The 17,771-nt window shown below is 41.1% G+C and overlaps 1 protein-coding gene across 1 annotated transcript in view; it reads left to right on the forward strand.

The window, feature by feature from the left end:
- The window catches only part of DNER (delta/notch like EGF repeat containing), a 301,418-nt gene that overhangs the window by 225,559 nt on the left and 58,088 nt on the right, over positions 1–17,771 (forward strand). Inside the window, exon 8 of the mRNA XM_046642873.1 lies at positions 8,793–9,017. Coding sequence (XP_046498829.1) covers positions 8,793–9,017 — 225 coding nt within the window. The remainder of the gene's footprint in view (positions 1–8,792; positions 9,018–17,771) is intronic.

Raw genomic sequence — 17,771 nt, forward strand, 5'->3', positions numbered from 1 at the left:
GTGAGGTAACACCTCACTCCGGTCAGAATGGCTATAATTAACAAGACAGGAAACAACAAATGTTGGAGAGGGTGTGGAGAGAAGGGAACCCTTGTTCACTGCTGGTGGCAGTGCAAACTGGTGCAGCCCCTATGGAAAGCAGTTTGGAGTATCCCTAGAAAATTAAGGATAGATCTACCATATGATCCAGTTATTCCACTGCTGGGTATTTATCCAAAGAACTTGAAAACACAGAGGCATAAAGATACTTGCACCCCTATGTTCATTGCGGCATTATACACAATAGCCAAGACTTGGAAGCAACCTAGGTGCCCATCAAGGGACGAATGGATAAAGAAGATGTGGTATTTGTACACGATGGAATACTACTCAGCCATAAGAAATGACGAAATCCGGCCATTTGTGACAACATGGATGGACCTTGAGGGTATTATGCTGAGTGAAATAAGTCAGAGGGAGAAAGTCAAATACCATGTGATCTCACTCATAAGTAGAAGATAAAAGCGACAAAAAACACACAAAACACATAGCACTGGAGATTGGACTGGTGGTTACCATTGGGGAAGGGGGGAGGGCAAAAGGGGTGATTAGGGTCACATGTTTGGGGATGCACTATAATTAGCGTTCAGGTGGTGAACATGATGTGATGTATCCAGAATTTGAAATATGATGTACATTCAAGAAAAGTAAAAATGAAAAAAAAATTAATGAATGGGTGTTGATTTTTGTCAAATGATTTTCCCCCATCTATTGAAATGATTGACTTGTTTCAGGTGCTTCTGAAAAGAATGTGTGTTCTGAGCCTTTGGGTGTGGCTTTTTATAAATATTAATTGGGTCAAGGTGGTTCCTAGCACTTTTTAAATATTGCATATACCAGCTCATTTTGCCAATTCTATGAGGTACTAAGAAAGTAAGAAAGGAGTTCTTCTCTGATGGGTCTGTTTCTCTCTCTGGCAGTGTTTTACTTCATGTATTTTGAAGTTCTGTCATGATGTGCCTACATATTTAGGATTGTTAAATCTTCCTGATGGATTGCCTACTTTTTCCTATTAAATGCCCCTCTTTATCTCTGATGACACTCCTAGTCTTGAAGTCGACCTTTTCTGGTGTAAGAGAGCCACCCTAGCTTTCTTATGCTTGCTCTTCTCTTAATGTAGCTTTCCCTGTTTTTTCACCTTCAATCATTACGTCTTTTTATTTTCAGTGAGTTCGTTTTTATGGTTAGTCTTCCTTTTTGATTCAGTCTGACAATCTCTGCCTTTAAACACATTGTGAGTCCATTTTCATTCAGTGTAATGATTGGTAGGGCTTGATTTAAGCCTACCTTATTGTTATTTGTTCTCTGTTTGTCTCATATATTCTTTGTTTTATTTGTCCTTTTCTTTCTTCTTTTGGATAAATGAAATATTTAAATTTTTTTTCCTTTTTCTCTTTAATGGGCTTTTTAGCTGTATCTCTGAGTTTTTTTGTTGATTTATATTTATTTTGTGGTTGCTCTGGGGGTTACAGTATTCTTCCTTAATTTATCACAGTTTACTTAGAATTAGCATTCAATCACTTCATGCAAAATGTGAGAACTTGATGATAGTATGATTCTGTCTACCTCCCCTCATTCTTTCTTCTGTTGTTATGTGTTTTCCTTCTATGTATAACATCATAATTCAGTGTTGTTATTTTTGTTTTACATGGCTTGTTGTTTTTAAATGAATTAAGAAAAGAAAAAAATTAGTATTTCTCCCCAAATATACCATTTCCAGTGCTATTTATTTCTTCCTGTAAACTTGAGTTTCCATCTATTATCATTCCCATTTAGCTTTAGTAACTTTCCTTAATATTTTTGTAGTATGGATAGATCTATTGGCAACAAATTCTCTGAGCTGTTCTTTATCAGAAAATGTCTTAGTTCACCCTCATTATTTGAAATTATCCTCCCTGGAAATAGAATTCTAGTAGATAGGTTTATTTTTTCAGTACTTTAAAGAGATCATTTTGTTATCTTTTGCCTCCATAGATCCTAAAATCATCCGTCATTGATCTTACTGTTCAAAGTTGTGTCTTTTTCCTCTGGTTAATTTTACTATTTTCTCTTAATTTTTGGTTTTCAGCATTTTGGCAATGATATACTTGTTTGTTTTCTTTGAATTTATCCTTCCTGGTGTTTTCTGAGCATTATTGTCCATGGGTTGATAGTTTTCACCAGATTTGGAAAATAGCCATCATATCTATGGCTCAGACAGTAGGATGGTTGCAGGGATAAAATAGTAAAGGGACAAAGGGTGCATACCACCTCTCTTATAAGGAAGTTTCTCAGAAGCAACCTCAGGACATTTCCACTTATATCCCATTATCCAGAATGTAATCACAGGTCTACATCAAGAGACAAAAGAGGCTGGTAAATGTAGTCATTATTCTGTGAAGCTATGTGACCAGAATTTCTATTACTATGAGAGCAGGGGAGACAGATGTTAGAGACAACATCGCCAGTAAGTGACAGAATTCTGACAGATCCTGGATCACCTGCTTTCACATTCTGGGCCCTTCTGCTGCACCTCAGACATGAAGTGTTACAGCAAAGAGTACAGGTTAGGAGCTGGATTTAGGAGTCAGACTGCATGAGTTCCAATTCTCTCTCTGCCATTTACTAGCTGTATAACCTTGGCCAAGTTACTTCATCTTTCTCTGCCTCTGTTTCTCCTTCTGAAAAGGAAATAATAGTATTTAGTTCATAGAGTTGATGCTATGATTTAATGAGTTATTATACTTGAAACATTTGGAACAGTGCCTGGTATATACAAGTGTTTGCCATTAGCAGGTGTAGTTTCAACAGACTGTCCTTTTGAGCCTGTGCAGAAATGTTGTCAGAGATGCTCCTGCCTCTCTTTTCCCACAGCTGTTTGGCCTAGGACCTCACCCCCATTCATCAGCCTCACTGGGATGGCCCAACAACTGTGCGTGTCTTTAGAGAACAGTGTGAGCACCTCCTGATTCCAGAATACTTCCTCTTAGCTACATCCAGAGCTCCACCCTGAAGGATTCACGCAAACGTGACATTTGATCCTGTTCCAGAGATTGGCTGACAGGCCAGCTTCCTTCCAGTTTTCCTAACCACAAACCCTGGGTGTATAGGCAACTTGAAATTTCCCCAGAACTACTGCTCAAAGGAAGGAGAACCCAACATTTATGGAACACCATATGCCATCTTATTTCATCCTACATAGCAGGGGTCATCTCCATTTTTTAGGTAAGGAAGTTAAAGCACAAAATGATTAAGTACCTCCCCCAAGGTCACACAGCTAGTAAGAAGATTCAAACTTTGATTTTCTGGCTCTGTGTTCTTTGTGTTATCAAACTGTGTTCCTTTCTCTCTTAGGAAGGTCATTTAAGAGGTGAGTGTGGAAGATGTGAGTCATTTACAGAAGAATGTCATAGGATAACATCAGACAGATGCAGGAAAGGATAACAATTACTTAGGTGATGGAAGGAAATAGAGAATTTACTTGTCAAAGCAACAGTATTCTAGTCAGTTGGGGCTCCTATTACAAAATACCACAGACTGGTGACTTAAACAACAGACATTTATTTCTCACAATTGTGGAGGCTGAGAAGTCTGCTATTCGGGTCCCAGCATGGTCAGCTTCTAGTGAGGGCTCTCTCCTTGGCTTGCAGATGACTGCTTTCTTGCCGTGTTCTCACGTGGCAGAGAGAGGAAGCTCTGGTGCCTCTTCTCCTTTTAAGGACACTAATCCCATCACGGGGCTCTACCCTCTTGACCTCATCTGAACCTAGTTACCTCCCAAAGGCCCCACCTCCTGATGCCACCATCTTGGGGAGTGGAGCTTCAACATATGAATTTGGGGGGACATAAATGTTGAGTCCATAACAAATGGCATTTTCAAAATTGACTTGGCATTTACATCTGTGAATCCCTTTTCTAACAGTCATTACTAATCTTGTGAGCCAGGAAAATTATCCCATAATTGCCCTGCATCACATGCATCTCCTTAAAGTATATTCAGACACACCTTAAATTCATTTTTTGCTTTGTCATCCTTTATAACAGAGTAGCATTTTATATTACATTATATTCTTTTTGGACTGGATAATATGCCAAAGGTATTTTCTCTCCTCAGGATATACTGAGATATAGTAGCATTCTCTGAAAATATAAAATGCTATTTGCATTTTCATCTTACTTTTATACTTTCTTGAATTGTTAAGAAAAGGGAAATTTTAATAATAATAAAACATAGGATTTCTGATTCAACATCAGTGAACTTTTTTGATATTCAATTCAACAAACATTTGTTGATCACCTCTTTAGTGAAATTTTTTTCTAGTGTATATAATCAATTACTCTTTCAAGTCTTTTCCATAAAGCAAAGCAAAACAAAAGTCTCCCTCTGGCCTATCTTCCCACTTAGATAGTATCTTGTATCTCCTATTACATGGTATCAATTAGCTTTTGCTGTGTAACAAACAACCCCAAAACTTAGTAGTTAAAACAAGCACCATTTGTTTAGCTTATGATCCTTGTGCATTGGCAATTTGGGCCGGATTCAGCTGGCCGCTGGCCGGATTGACTGGCGGCTAACTAGTGTAGTATTTCCTCGTCTGGGCTGGCTTGATTTGCTCATGTGGTCTCTTATCTTCTAGCAGGCTAGCCTGGGCTTGTTCACATGGCTTCTAGGCAGCCTTCAGTCACATTTTCTGACAATTTCTTTTTTGGTATTCTCGCTTCCATTGTTTTCAGTGACACCTTTCTCTTCTGCTTTCCCTTCTGTCTTTTTAAAAACTTATCCATCCATCCCTCCATCCATCCATCTACCTGCCTGTTTGTCCCTCATCAAATGCCTACCAGTTTCAAGGCTTTGTGCCAGGCAACAAGGATACAAAGTTATATAAGCTATGTTCCCTGATCTCAAGGGAATCACAGACCAATTACAGAGGACCTGACAAGGTGTGCAGGTGCTATGAGAGAGAAATACTTTGGGAGCTGCAGACCACAGAGGACGGGTCTTTCCTTGAGACCTCCTCTCTGCTTCCTCTTCTTCCTTGTACTCCTAAATATTATAGTTGCCCAGAGTTGCAGCCTTGAACTTCCTTCTCACTCTGTTCACTTGCTTCAAGTGTCAGCATCTATACCTGTGAATTCAGCTCCCATCCATATGCATACGACTCCCAGTCCATGTCCTCTAGTTCATACCTCTCTCCTGAGCACTAGATCTGTATCATCAACTGACTGCTGAACAACCACAAAAGCACCTCAGCTCCACATGCACAAGGCTGAACTCATAATTCTCCCCTGGGCATCTCCTCCTGTGTTTTCTGTTGCAGTTGATGACAACACCATCCACATCATACCCCAATCTGGAAACGTGGGAGTCACATTATGATTATACCTGCTTCTTATCGAACACTTACTATTTGCCAGTCATTATGCCAAATGCTTGCCATAGATTTTTGCATTTAAGCTTCATGAAAACCATATGTTGTAGGCATTGCTGTCCCCCTTCCATGAATGCAGAAACAGAATATCAGCGATTATGTACTTGCCCCAGGTCCCACAGTTTAGTGAGCGGACATGATATTCAAGCCCAGTTCCCTTTGGATCCAGAAGCTGTGCTTAACATTAAGTCGCACTGAGGAGCCACATATACAGAGCCCATAGATGTGTTTTATTTACCAGAAGAATGATTCATCGACATTTTCAAATAGGAAGGGTTCAAAAAAGAATCTGGATTTCAACTATTTCTTGAAAATTGAGACGATCTGGTCACTGGCCCCACATTCCAAATGGCAGCAGTTGGCTGCAGGTGGGCGGCTGCCACCCTCTTTGAAAGGGGCAGCATTCTCCAGTTTGCCACAGTCCCTGCCACTCCCTACTGTCTTACGACTGGCCCACTTCCCTCATCAACATTATCTGCCTGACAGATAATGTTGGGAGCATCTGAGTTTTGGGCTCCTGTTACATTGTATTCCTAGGCTCTCTCCTCTTTTTCATTCTTCCGCCATCCAATTGGTTCCTGAACTGACGCTGTTACTTGTAAAATCCGTGTCCAGTCTGTCTCACATTCTTTATCCCTATTGCTACAAATTTGTGCTTATAACTTCTCACTTCAATTACTCCAGTGAATATCTGGTTTCCTGCTTCTGAGCTCAGCCTCCTCCAATTCACTCTCCACATTGCTTGCAATTAGGAATACCAAAAAAAATGCAAATAGATGATATCCAGCAGCCTCAGGATGAAATGCAAACTCCTTAGTGTGGCATAGAAGACCACTCGTGATCTGGCCTCTGACCAGCGCCCTCATTAATATTCACTTTCCACACCCCTCTTGGCCCTATTGAAATATTGGCTCTTCCCCAAGTCATGACCCTTAGCATCTCCTTGCATTTGTACCCGTCTTCCTTTCTACTTGGAATAGTCTATGTGGCTTATGTTATTAATATTGGTAACTGAATATATCAGCATGAATCTACAGTGGTTACCTTTCTGAAATTTGTTTTTTCCTGGATTTTGACTTGAGTGATAAGGTTTCTATTTCTTCTTTCACCCAGATACAAACAGAATAGAAACATAAGTCCTGGTTATGTTTAGACATCATGACATCTTAATTGGTTCATCATTCACTTCTTTTCTGTGTAGTAGACTAGAGTAGTAAGGGCTTGGGTTTTGTAGCCCAGCTCTGCCACTGCTAGCCGTGTGGGCTTGAACAGGCTATTTCACATTTTCTGTTGCCATTTCCTCATTTGTGAAGGAGGGCTGCTAAGAATTCTTATATCATACAATTACAGTGGGTTTAAAGGAAGTAATATATGTGAAGGCTTAGAACCACTTGGTGCATATCAGTCCCCAGTGGATGTCAGCTATTGCTGTTATCGTTCCCATTTTTATTTCATTCATTCATTCATTCAGCATTGGACCAGGAGCTATCCTAGGAATTTCGATGTATATCTTTTTAGAACTCACAACAGCTTTATGAAGAAAATACTTTCAGCCCTATTTTTGGGGTGAGGCTGTAGAAGATTAGAGAGCTTGGGACTTGCCTTGGTCACTCAGTGTGTCGTACAGTGACAAGTATTTACGTATGTCCTTTTCAATCAGAGTAAAGTGGGATTCATCTCATGAAGCCTAGAATCATATTCCACTCTAGGCTGCGAAGGGACTCTTTAGAGAATTCAAGTGTTATTAAAACTGATTGTGTGGTCCATTTTTAGTATGATGTCTGAAATTTAAAAACTACCAGGAACTTTATAAAATGTTGAATAGCATTGGATTTTTAGGGGAATTTTCTGTTTCTATACAGTAAAATACCAGGTTGATGATGCCAATTTGTGAGTGATGCTTTAGATAATTAAGTCTGGGAATTATTTTTGTTTATTTTATATATTCAGTATGTCCTTAACAATAAGAACAAAAATGGCCAGTATTGCTAGGAGTTGTGTATGAAGATGGGCAAATATAAACTTAAATGGAGGTGAGAAAAGTGAAACAGAATAATCGAGTTGAAGCTGTGTGTGAGTAAAATTATTTAACTTTTGTTTCTAAAATTTGAATGATCTTCATTTAATTTTCAAACTGCTCTTAAAATATTAAAAGAAGAATAGATTTTACCCAAAGCATTGTTAAATGCTACATGGATGCACATACCTACAGAGTCATGCATATATGTATGTATAATTTTTTCAATTGAGAAATACTGAAACACACACAAAATAAAATAAAAATCACCTACACAATAAACACATTTACAATTTTAAAAAATTTAAAGCTTTATTATTAAAAATTTAAAGCTTTATTTTAAAAATTTATAGTCATAATTTCATTCATTTTAAGAGTACAATTCACTGCTTTTTCGTAAATATACAGAGTTGTGCAACCATCACCACAATCTAATGTTAGAACACTTACGTCAACCTCAAAAGACTCCTCATGGCCATCTGGATCAATCCCTCTTTTTACCCCAGCCCCAGGCAACCACTAATCTCCTTTCTTTATCTATAGATTTACTTTTTCTGGACATTTATTATCAATGGAATTACATAATCTGTGTTGTTTTGTAATTGGCTTCTTTCCCCTAGCATAATTTTTTGCGGTTCATCCATGTTGTACCATGTGTCAAAACTTATTTCCTTTTCATTACTGAATAGTATTCCACTGTATGGATAACCACAGTTGGTTAATCCATCACAATAACCAACTTTAAAAACAGTAAATATTTAAGAAACTTCCAACAGTGGCTGCTTCTAGGGAAGGGAATGGGGGACAAAGGGATAAGGGTAGGAGAAAGATTTTTTCGTTTCATTACTATTTTATACAGTTTTAATTTTTTTAATTTAGGAGTATATCTTTATTAAAACAAAGTAAGAAATGTCTTCCCCTCAGCAATGTATATAAAATAAGAGGTGACCCCAATCCCACTTTCCTGAGGTTAATCACCATTAAGTTTTGATCTCTTTTTCGACTATACATACACACATACACATGTATGCATATCAATATATTCATGTCCACGTATGTCTGTACATCTAAGCAGTCATATATTTTATATTGCAACAAAAATGGAATCAATCGCAGGGCTTAATCTTTTAACCCACGCTTAACCAAAGTTAAGAAAACCTGTTTTCCCAGCCTTGCTGGGTTGTATGTATCTGGAAACAATGAATTAATTGGTAAGCAATTCACCATGGAAAAAAGTTAAGAACTGCAAATTCAGTTTATTAGTTATTTTGTGCAAACACAGTTTAATTTCTTTTTTTACTCCTGTCTCCCTCTGTGCATCCTCACAGGATACTTCGGACCTGCCTGCGAAGAAAAGGTGGACCCGTGCGCCTCATCTCCGTGCCAGAACAACGGCACCTGCTACGCGGACGGAGTGCACTTCAGCTGCAGCTGCAGCGCGGGCTTCACGGGGCCGGCCTGCGCCCAGCTGGTCGACTTCTGTGCGCTCAGCCCGTGCGCTCACGGCACCTGCCGCAGTGTGGGCACCAGCTACAAGTGCCTCTGTGACCCAGGTTGGTACATCCGTGGACCACAAATCCTTTCATTCCCCAATCTCAACGACTTTTCACTTTTCTTTTGCATCAGAGCAAATGTTGGCCTGCTGAATGTGTTTACTTGTAAATATAAGTGAACTCTACTCATTTATGACATACTTTCCTTTTAGACTTACTGCTTAGTCTTGGTAGGGATTTTTTTTCTTAGGAAGATTAGCTCTAAACTAACATCTGCTGCCAATCCTCCTCTTTTTTGCTGAGGAAGACTGGCCCTGAGCTAACATCCATCCCTGTCTTCCTCTACTTTATACGTGGGATGCCTACCACAGCATGGCTTAACAAGTGGTGTGTAGGTCTGCACCTGGGATCCAAACCGGCAAACCCCGGGCTGCCGAAGCAGAGTTTGTGAACATAGCTGCCACGACACGGGGCCAGCCCCTTGGCAGAGTTTTAGAAATATCCTTTTCCCTTTTCATGAGCAGTTAACATTCATTGCAGAAAAATAAGAATTACACGTAAGCAAAATGAAGAAGGTGAAAAACAGGCTTAATCTTATAACAGCTTAATTATTTTTTAACAATTTACTACAGATCATTCCAGGGCTTTGACTGTACTGCGTATATTTTAATGCTGTGTTGTTGGTTTAATGGAATACGCTTTTTCTGTTTTAAAGTGCATAAAAAGAAGAATGCAATGCATTCAGAAGTGTATCATCTATTAAAATCCTTACTCTGTGCACAGTATGTGTTACAGGACCTGTGACTGCCTGTGTAAACATTCAAAAATTCCATCATTTATTTTCCAAATGTCTTCTGCATTTTACTGATTTTTTATTGTGTAAGTTTTGGTACTCAGAAGTCAGAGTGGTTACTCGTCAAAATCTGTGTCCACACAACCTACTGGTGTGGTCTCAAAAGAACGCACGCGGGCAGCTCTTTCTTTCCTCTCTTTTCTATCCTCCTCACGTCTCCATCCTTTATGGAGCTAGCTCTTTAGAATGCTTCCTCAGCACGACGATTGCCCACACATGCCCCTGACCCGTCAGTGTGGCCACCCGGTTCCTTGGTTTTGTCTGACTCCTGGCTCTGCTCATGCAATGCCTTCTGCCTGAATGTCCGCTCTTCTCTCGCCCCATCTCACCTGGAAAATTTTCCTTCTGGGGCTGCATCCACTTTCCTTCCTCTGAGTTCCAACAATCATCCACTTGCCTGGTCTTTAAAGCATTATATTAATTATCCTCATATGTATGTCTCTCTCCCTTGGCAGTAGGAGGAAGTATGTGTTGGTAACTGTTGTCTACCAATAATAGCCCGAGCCACCATTTAGTGGGCATTAATCTTTCTAGGTTTTGAGCTGAGGTGCTTTACATCTCTGGTCCTTTTGTGCCCTCCCTACAAGGTAAATATTGTTGGGCCACATTTACACCAAGGTGTGAAATGCCCCGTCCCTGGCTTAGTCCTGTCCCTGGGGCCGCACCGCCAGTAGCAGACTGAGCCCAGATTCCATCTCAGGTGCCCAGGTTCCACTGCCCCAGAACTTTCAAGGCACATCTCATGCTCATGAATCAATTAAAGGAATTAGTGGGAAATGCAACTCAACATTGGGGGGTGTTAAAAAGCCTTTTGCATCTAGACTCTTAATTCTCTGTTTTGCTAAGCAATCATGGGATTGATATTTAATATATATATATATATATATATATATATATATATATGGAAAGAGAGTGAGAGAGACATTGATTTTAAGGAATTGGCTCATGCAATCGTGAGAACTGACAAATTTGAAATCCATTGTGCAAGCTGGCAGGCTGGAAATTCGTGCAGAGTTTCTCTGTTACAGTTTTTTATTTTTTTATTAAGATTGGCCCTGAGCTAACATCTGTTACCAATCTTCTTTTCCTTCTTCTCCCCAAAGCCCCCTAGTACACAGTTGTGTATTTCAGTTGTAGGTCCTTCTGGCTCTGCTATGTGGGTCGCCACCTCAGCATGGCTTGATGAGTGGCACTAGGTCCGCGCCCAGGGTCCAAACTGGTGAAACCCTGGGCCACTGAGGCAGAGCATGTGAACTTAACCACTTGGCCATGGGGCTGGCCCCTCTGGTACAGTTTTGAGCCTGAATTCCTTCTTTTGCAGGCAACCTCAGTCTTTGCTCTTCAAGCCTTCATCTGATTGGGTGAGGCCCCTCCCCCGACATTGTGGAGGGCAATCTCTTTACTCAAAGACTACTGATTTAAATGCTAATCTCATCTAAAAAATACCTTCACAGCACCGTCTAAACTGGTGTTTGACCAAATACTTGGGTACTGTGGCTTAGCCAAGTTGACACATGAAATTAACTATCACAGTAACATTTTTGAGTTTCTCGTAAACCCCGAGGTGAAGAAGTTTCTCCACCTCTGCGTATGACAAGAGGAGACTTTTCTGGGTTGACACCCATCTTCCCCTGTCAGAGCCATGGTGCAGATGGGAATAGCTTCCCCTCTGGAGGCCCAGTTTTCTTCCACATTCATGGCAGAGCGTGTGTTGTGGCGCTGGGCTTGCTGGGGAAGGAGGCGATGTCATGTGGTGCCCTTGCCGGCTGGGAAGGCAGAGCACTAAGACCACTCTGCGTCTGCAAACTCACCAAGCTCCAGTCGTGCTATGGAGGACAGTGTTCCTTGTGTCATGACTCATGAGCACAGTGCTCCCAACGCTCTGCTCTGGATGCCATAACCCGTGGGATAATTCCCCTCAGCAGGGTTGTGAAGCAAACTCTTTCTGTCAGGGGCTTCCTCAGTGCCTGTCTCCTGAGAGTTCTGGTTTCCTCAGTGCAGCTCCATGAAGAGGAATCACATATTGCAAGACTGGAAGGCAGCTTTGTTCTCTCTTCCCCTTCTCCTCTGACTTCTATTCTTAAATATACTAAAATTTTCCTTATATTTAGTTGGTTTGTTTTTAAAACTTTAAATGGAATGTAGCTATTTAAAGATAAGTGTTGCTTTTTAATAATATCAAGTAGAGTTCTTCAACCTACGTGAGGAGGCTTATGTGATCCTAAATAGAAAATACACTGCTTAGTGTTTCTCTTTCCACACTGGGAGAAGTAGCCGAGGGTCGTGGAAAGAACCTATTGATGAGATCCCCATTGATTGACTCTTACTGACTATCCCCAGAGGAGATTTACAGGATAGTTCTGGGCCTCAGTTTTTATTTTCCTTAATAGCATCTTAGATGCTTGTCAATTCAACTGCAGTTGGGGTCACGGTCTGGACCTGGGGCAAGTTGCTGACCATGTTGTCTTGTGAGTGAGAGCATCAGATGAGAGGCGTGTATCCCATTTCCTGGCATTGAGTAAGAAGAGCCATTCCTCTTTCTTTCCATCCTTGGAGATTCCAGCACTTCTCCCCAGCCACAGAGGGGTGAATTCTCTCCTGTTTAAGTTCCACTTTTCCCTCAGGCTGTTCTCTGCTCAAACTTCATTCATGTCCATTTGGAGCATTCAGCTTGGTAATAGCCAACGTCCAGCCCCTAAGTACCCTTGAAAAGCCTGAAGAAATGTGGACCCCACGCCATGATCCTTTCCTTTATTAGGTGCTCCTCCAGGGTAGAGCCTTGTGTTCTGTCAGAGCTCTCTCCTCGAACTTGGGAGAGAAAATTGCTTTGAGAGGGGTTACTTCCTCAGATCATCAGGTGACATTGTGTGAAATAAAAAAGGCATCTTTAACATCTGGCAAGAATTTACATTTTGAGAGGTGAAAGTGACAATTCTCTGAATGCAAAATTTCTAGTCTTTATCTTTTGAAGCTTATAATTGCTTCACCACCAGCTTGCATAATAGAAGAATCTCGTGAGAACAGGTGAAATTGGGTGTCTAGCTGAAGAGCGACGAGCCTGATCATCTTTACAGAGAGCAAACGGATCCCAGTGCCTAGAATGGCAGCAGATGGAAGTTATGTCAGGTTGATAATTAGTTCCCATCTGACAAAGTACCATTTGGATGACTGCAAAACAGATACTCCAAGTGCCTTATTTTCAAACCTCATTTTTAGCTTATCAGGCTGAGGATTGCTGATGGGATTTTAATATTCAATAACAAAATGTCAGCACTGAGTAATCACTGGAACGTTATCTTTCAGTGACAGTTTTAAGTGATAGGCCACGCGTACTCTAAGAAGATTGCAAATTGAAATCTCTTGAAGACCAGAGAAAGTGAGCACTCGCAGACCTGCACACACTGTGGGGAGCAGTGCCATTGTGTGTGGAATTACCAGGTGCATGCCATTGTCCTTGCAGGTGGGAGCCATGGTGTTTTATGTGTTCTCAATATAATGGTGGCATCTGGAGATGGTATTTGGATGCTGAGCAGTACCGGAAGTAATCCTTGGTAAGAAGGAAGGAGGTTTGCCTGAGTTCACTGGCCTTGGACCTGTCTAATACACTTGAGTTATTAGTCTGACCTTGTTTGTTGAATTGAATTAACCCTCCCATTGCAGAATGTGCCTTAAATTACTGTTTAAGGAATTTAACATCTAAGGCGTTAGAGGATTTTTATATGGAAAGACATGTGTCAGTTTTTATTTTCGTGAATAACCTTAGATGCTTATCAGTTGTCACAGACTAGGTCTGGCACAAGTGGCTGACCACGTATTTCTTCTGATTCTTTTCCACCATCTAGCTGGTGACCCAATTAGATCATCCGGACTATAAAAGAGGGAAATTTAGACTTTTTCCAAATGAATCGTTGTTTTTAAAGGAAATTATATTTATAGGAATTTCTCATACTGTTTTTTCTCTTTTTTACATGTGCCTTCCATGTGGGCTGCCTTTCTGGTCTGTGTGGCCTGAAAGACACAGCTGGCCTTGCTTCCTTCTGTTGAACTCAGACTTGACAATATCAGCACTCTGATAGTGTCTGCTGGAGACGGAATCTAAGACAAGACTCACTGGTCAGGATTTTAATAGCAATTCAACAACAATAAAGAAAAAAGTACACCTACAAACATATGAAGACATTTAGCTCACTCATGAATGCCTAATTGTATCTAGATTCTTGGATAAGTACAATGGACAACTTTCATCTTTTGTTAACCAGAAAACTTTATCAGGTTCACGAGGATAAAGACAATTGCTGTGCTTGACTTACTCCAGGAGGCTCCTCCTGAGCTGCATATCACGTTATTCTTGAGAATTATAGTTGTATAGAATGGTGTATTGTCTCCTTTCCCCACATCCTAATCCTGCCAGCATGCCCTTCTGTTGCCATCTTCCAAAATATGATCAGGATCCCAAGTAGAATCCTGTCTACCTAGCTACACCTGTAGCAACTCTTCATGATCTGTACTCTACCTAAGAAAATGTTTAAATCTCTACATTAGCATCATGATGACACTGACTGAAAAAGAGAGCAGCCCCTGACATTGGAGCTTGTTGGACCCTTACAGGTAGACCTGGGAGTTGGTAGGATCTGAGCCATCATGTCTCCTGTTGGACGTGAGAACATAATTTCACAGAACACCAACACCAGACAGTTGCTCACAGGCCATGATAAAGTGAAGCAAACAAGACCATTTCAGAATTTTGTCTAAGTACAGTCGAAAGCAAGGTCACTGTGCAACCTGCAAAATATCAGAAGGGGATCCTTCTCTCGCAAATAAATTGAAGGCCAGCTGCTTCGTTACCAATGACAGCTTTCGCCTGCCCTCCCTACAGATAAGATTTATTGAGATACTCAAGCATAGAATTGCTCCTGCTTTCTGAGAGCATTCACTGTAGAGTGAATCCCCCCTCCATCACCCAACCAGGGTTCAAATCCTACAGTAAGTCCCATCTAACACCCTCTTACCGAGACACCCCAGGGTTCCCCATGGTGTTCATTCTCCATTGCTGCACTGAGTAATAAACCCGCTTGTTCAACTACAGGTGTGTCCCTGGTGGCCTTTGGTTGGAGAGAATTGATAGAATTTAACTGATTTAAATGCTCAAAATATTGGGGATTCCAAGTGATTGAAGTTTTGTATTAACAATACAGTAGTTTCCCCTTATCTGTGGTTTCGCTTTCCATGGTTTCAGTTACCTGTGATCAACCAAGTTCCAAAAATATTAAATGGAAAATTCCAGAAATAATTCATGTTTTAAATTGTGCTTTGTTCTGAGTAGCATGATGAAATCTTTTACCATCCTGCCCTGTACATGTCTCATCCCTTTGTTGGATCCCCAACCATCAACATCATCTGCTCTGGACATCCAACCATTGACATCATCATGGCTCCACAATCCTCCTTCTGACATATCGTCAGAGGGTCAATAGGAGCCTAACACTACCTCGCAATGCCGACATCATCGCCTCACTTCATCTCAGCATGTAGACACTGTATCATCTCACATCATCCCAGGAAGAAGAAGAGTGAGTACAGTGCAATAAGATATTTTGAAAGAGAGAGACTCCACATTCACATAACTTTTATTACAGTATATTATTATAATTGTACTATTTTATTATTAGTTGTTAATCTCTTACTGTGCCTAATTTAGAAAGTAAACTTTATCATAGGTTTGTAAGTATAGGAAAAAACATAGTATAAATAGGATTCGGTACTATCTGTGGTATCAGGCATCCACTGGTGGTCTTGGAACGTATCTCCCATGGATGGGGGCCAGTATTCTAGTTCAATCAGAATTTCCAATGAGTTGGACACTGAAATATTCTGTGAATTTATCCATGGGGGAAGGGAGCTATGGAACTAAAGTCCTAGGTCTGGGGTGGGGAGTTCAGAGAACAGTAGATCTAGTTGGCTGCAGGATAAGATGTATCAGATGAAGTAATGGGTGATAAGGCCAAAAATGCTCACTGGGACAGAGTGGGGAGAATCTAGATGCTAAAGAGTTTGGGAAATGAAGACTTGGGGACATTTTGTGTTAGTGGTGTATGTGAACTGATCTGTGTTTTAGAAAGATTATTCTGATAGAACTGGGTGATTTCTAGAAAGACTGGGTGGCTTTTAGAAAGATTATTCTGGTAGAATTAGATATTACAGTCAAGAAGAGACTGTAAGATAGGAACTCAGGCAAGTGGAAGTGGGGGCTTGAACGTGTGGCAGTGGGAAGGAAAGGATGGACCTAAAATCTATGGGAGGAGTAGAATCATCAGAGTTTGGTTGTCAGCGGAATGTAGGGAACAAAGGTGGGAATGGAGTCAAAGCATCTCTAAGGCTTTAACTTGGATAACTGAGAGAAATAGGGAAGTGTGCAAAAGGAACCTTTTAGGCTTTTGGGTCCAGCAGGCCAGCCAAGTGGATGTGCCATTAAATAGTTGTCACTTGAGGCTAGAACTGGGTAAAGAGGCTGAAACCAGGGAGATAAAGATGGAGCTCCTGGTGTGTGGGTGCTAGAGAAGTCAAGGGAACTCAAGATAGATGGAGGTGACAGCATAAAAAGGAAAGGGGAAAATCTGGGGAGAGTGTTGGAGAGTTCTTGCATTGAAGTGGGAGCTAGAAGCAGCAGCAGAAGAGGTTGGGGGAGGCGTCACTGAGTCGAGAGGGTCTCTGGGGGAGGGCAGTGCCATGGAAGTTAGTGGAGGGGAGAGGAGAAGGAGAGGGCACTGCCCAGGGTGTGAAGAGCCCCCACCTGCACAGGCAGATGAGTCAGACTTGCCCAGACTGCAGGACACTTAGGGACTTGTCCTAATGGTGTTCACAGCTGCCGCCACAGCCATCCTTCGTCTCCATTTTGTTTTTATTCTAATTTTGGGGGACGTTCAGGGAGGATGAGTGATATTTGTCTTCTTTAGGCTAGTGACCTGAGGGATTAATCCAATGGGAGGAAGGACACCAGTAATGAGTAAGGGACGCTTGCTGGTGGAGCATATGGAATTTTTATGAGATTCTTGATGTTAAAAATCTATTCGAGAGGCAGCCTTTTAACCTCATTTTAAATGGCTAATCCATATGTATGAAAGCGTTAATAAACTGGCCTTTAGTTATAAGGGATTTCTGCTCCCTCTTTTTCCACTGCTCCCCTCAAAATTCAAATAGTTCAGAACTCATTCTTGGCTGAACTCTTGTTGAAAAGGTATGGGATCTACTTACTGGAGTAGGAGTTAGCATAGTCTGTGAGGATAGCAGGAATCATTTTACATCATCTTACCTGGAATGAAAATCGGAAATGGCAGCTGATAACAGCATATGTCACTAACCAGTGCATTTCTGAGGATGGCTCTATTTGAAGCGCGGCCAGCATATAATTTCAGGAAATTCGCATCAAACTCATGGCCATAGAGGTCAGATGAAGACTTATTTAAGACTATTTTGTAACTAACCTGTTGACTGTTATTTTATTTTGTGGTTGGAAGTTATTATGATACGATTGCTAACGTTGTTCGGCTTGCTGAGGATGTCTGGGAATCTGGAATTTGGAATTGAAATTTGGCAAGCCTTGCCTCTCTTACCAGGTGTGAGGGAAAGGGGCCTGAGCTGAGAGCTGAATTTAAGTCCCAGCTTTATCACTGAATTGCTGTGCAATTGGCCTCTGTGAGCCTTAGTTTCCTCTTCTTTAAAATGGGGGTAAACATACCAAAGCTCAAATGAGATGATGCCTGTGATTATGCGCTTGTTTTGAAAGCTATAAAATGGTGGAGCAGTAGTGCAAATGTCAGAGATTCCTTTTCCTGGGAAGGCTGTTGAGGAAATGATTAAATCTGTGCTCTCATTCTTTTCATATGAGGTTCCAGGTTAGAGTTGGACTAGACGTGGGATCAAGTTTCGTGGCCATAGTGGGCATTCTTGAGTGAAGGGGACAG

Source organism: Equus quagga, chromosome 17 (genome assembly GCF_021613505.1).
Source record: "Equus quagga isolate Etosha38 chromosome 17, UCLA_HA_Equagga_1.0, whole genome shotgun sequence".
NCBI classification, from domain to species: domain Eukaryota; kingdom Metazoa; phylum Chordata; class Mammalia; order Perissodactyla; family Equidae; genus Equus; species Equus quagga.